The 1,327-nt window shown below is 60.7% G+C and overlaps 1 protein-coding gene across 1 annotated transcript; it reads right to left on the bottom strand.

The window, feature by feature from the left end:
* Positions 1 to 645: 645 nt before the first annotated feature.
* Positions 646 to 1,308, bottom strand: LOC103375883 (extensin-like). The gene has a single exon (XM_008306179.1). The coding sequence runs from the start codon at positions 1,306 to 1,308 to the stop codon at positions 646 to 648; it is 663 nt and encodes a 220-aa protein (XP_008304401.1).
* Between the last annotated feature and the right edge of the window lie 19 nt (positions 1,309 to 1,327).

The following is a 1,327-nucleotide window of genomic DNA, read 5'->3' as shown; positions in this document are numbered from 1 at the left end:
CAGCAGGCATGGTTTGTGGGGGTCGTGGTGTGTAAGGGGCGTGGCTTGCTGCTGTGCCACTGTATCAACAGGGGGCGTGGTTTGCTGTAGTAGGCGTGGTTTCCAGGGCGTGGTGTGTAAGGGGCGTGGCTTGCAGGTGGTGTAGTGTGTAAGGGGCGTGGTTTGCTGCACCAGGCCTGGTTTGCTGGGCGTGGTGTTAAAGGGGCGTGGTTTGCGGGGGCGTGGTTTGCGGGTGGCGTAGTGTGCAAGTGGCCTGGTTTGCAGATGTGTGGAGTGTAAGGGGCGTGGTTTGCTGCAGCAGGCGTGGTTTCCAGGGGCGTGGTGTGTAAGGGGCGTGGTTGCTGCTGCCACTGGTTTGTGGGAGGCGTGGTGTGTAAGAGGCGTGGCTTGCAGGTGGTGTAGTGTGTAAGGGGCGTGGTTTGCAGGTGGTGTTGTGTGTAAGGGGTGTGGTTTGCTGCAGCATGCGTTGTTTGCGGGCGTAGTGTTAAAGGGGCGTGGTTTGCGGGTGGCATAGTGTGAAGGGGCATGGTTGCTGCTGCCACTGGTTTGTGGGAGGCGTGGTGTGTAAGGGGTGTGGTTTGCTGCAGCAGGCGTGGTTGCAGGGGGCGTGGTGTGTAAGGGGCGTGGTTTGCTGGGGCGTAGTGTTTAAGGGGCGTGGTTTGCAGGTGGTGTGGAGTGTAAGGGGCGTGGTTGCTGCTGCCACTGGTTTGTGGGAGGCGTGGTTTGCAGGGGTTGTGGTGTGTAAGGGGCGTGGTTTGCGAGGCGTCGTGTGTAAGGGGCGTGGTTTGCAGGTGGTGTGGCGTGTAAGGGGCGTGGTTTGCAGGTGGTGTGGAGTATAAGGGGCGTGGTTTGCGGGTGGTGTGGAGTGTAAGGGGCGTGGTTGCTGCTGCCACTGGTTTGTGGGAGGCGTGGTTTGCAGGGGGTGTGGTGTGTAAGGGGCGTGGTTTGCGAGGCGTCGTGTGTAAGGGGCGTGGTTTGCAGGTGGTGTGGAGTGTAAGGGGCGTGGTTTGCAGGTGGTGTGGAGTGTAAGGGGCGTGGTTTGCTGCAGCAGGCGTGGTTTGCGGGGGTCATGGTGTGTAAGGGGTGTGGTTGCTGCTGCCACTGGTTTGTGGGACGCGTGGTGTGTAAGGGTGTGGTTTGCTGCAGCAGGCGTGGTTTGCAGGGGGTGTGGTGTGTAAGGGGCGTGGTTTGCGGGGCGTCGTGTGTAAGAGGCGTGGTTTGCAGGTGGTGTGGAGTGTAACGGGCGTGGTTTGCTGCAGCAGGCGTGGTTTGCGAGGGCGTGGCTTGTTGCGGCTTTGGGGGCAGCATGGGCTGCAGTCAGGTATTA

This window comes from Stegastes partitus, unplaced genomic scaffold (assembly GCF_000690725.1).
Source record: "Stegastes partitus isolate 25-593 unplaced genomic scaffold, Stegastes_partitus-1.0.2 Scaffold3423, whole genome shotgun sequence".
Classification (NCBI taxonomy): Eukaryota; Metazoa; Chordata; class Actinopteri; family Pomacentridae; genus Stegastes; species Stegastes partitus.
Note: the sequence above shows the minus strand (reverse complement) of the source record. Positions and strands in the feature narration are given on the sequence as shown.

Bases quoted from the DNA above. Each gene is read 5' to 3' on its own strand.
- LOC103375883 (XM_008306179.1), bottom strand. From the start codon at position 1,308: ATGCTGCCCCCAAAGCCGCAACAAGCCACGCCCTCGCAAACCACGCCT.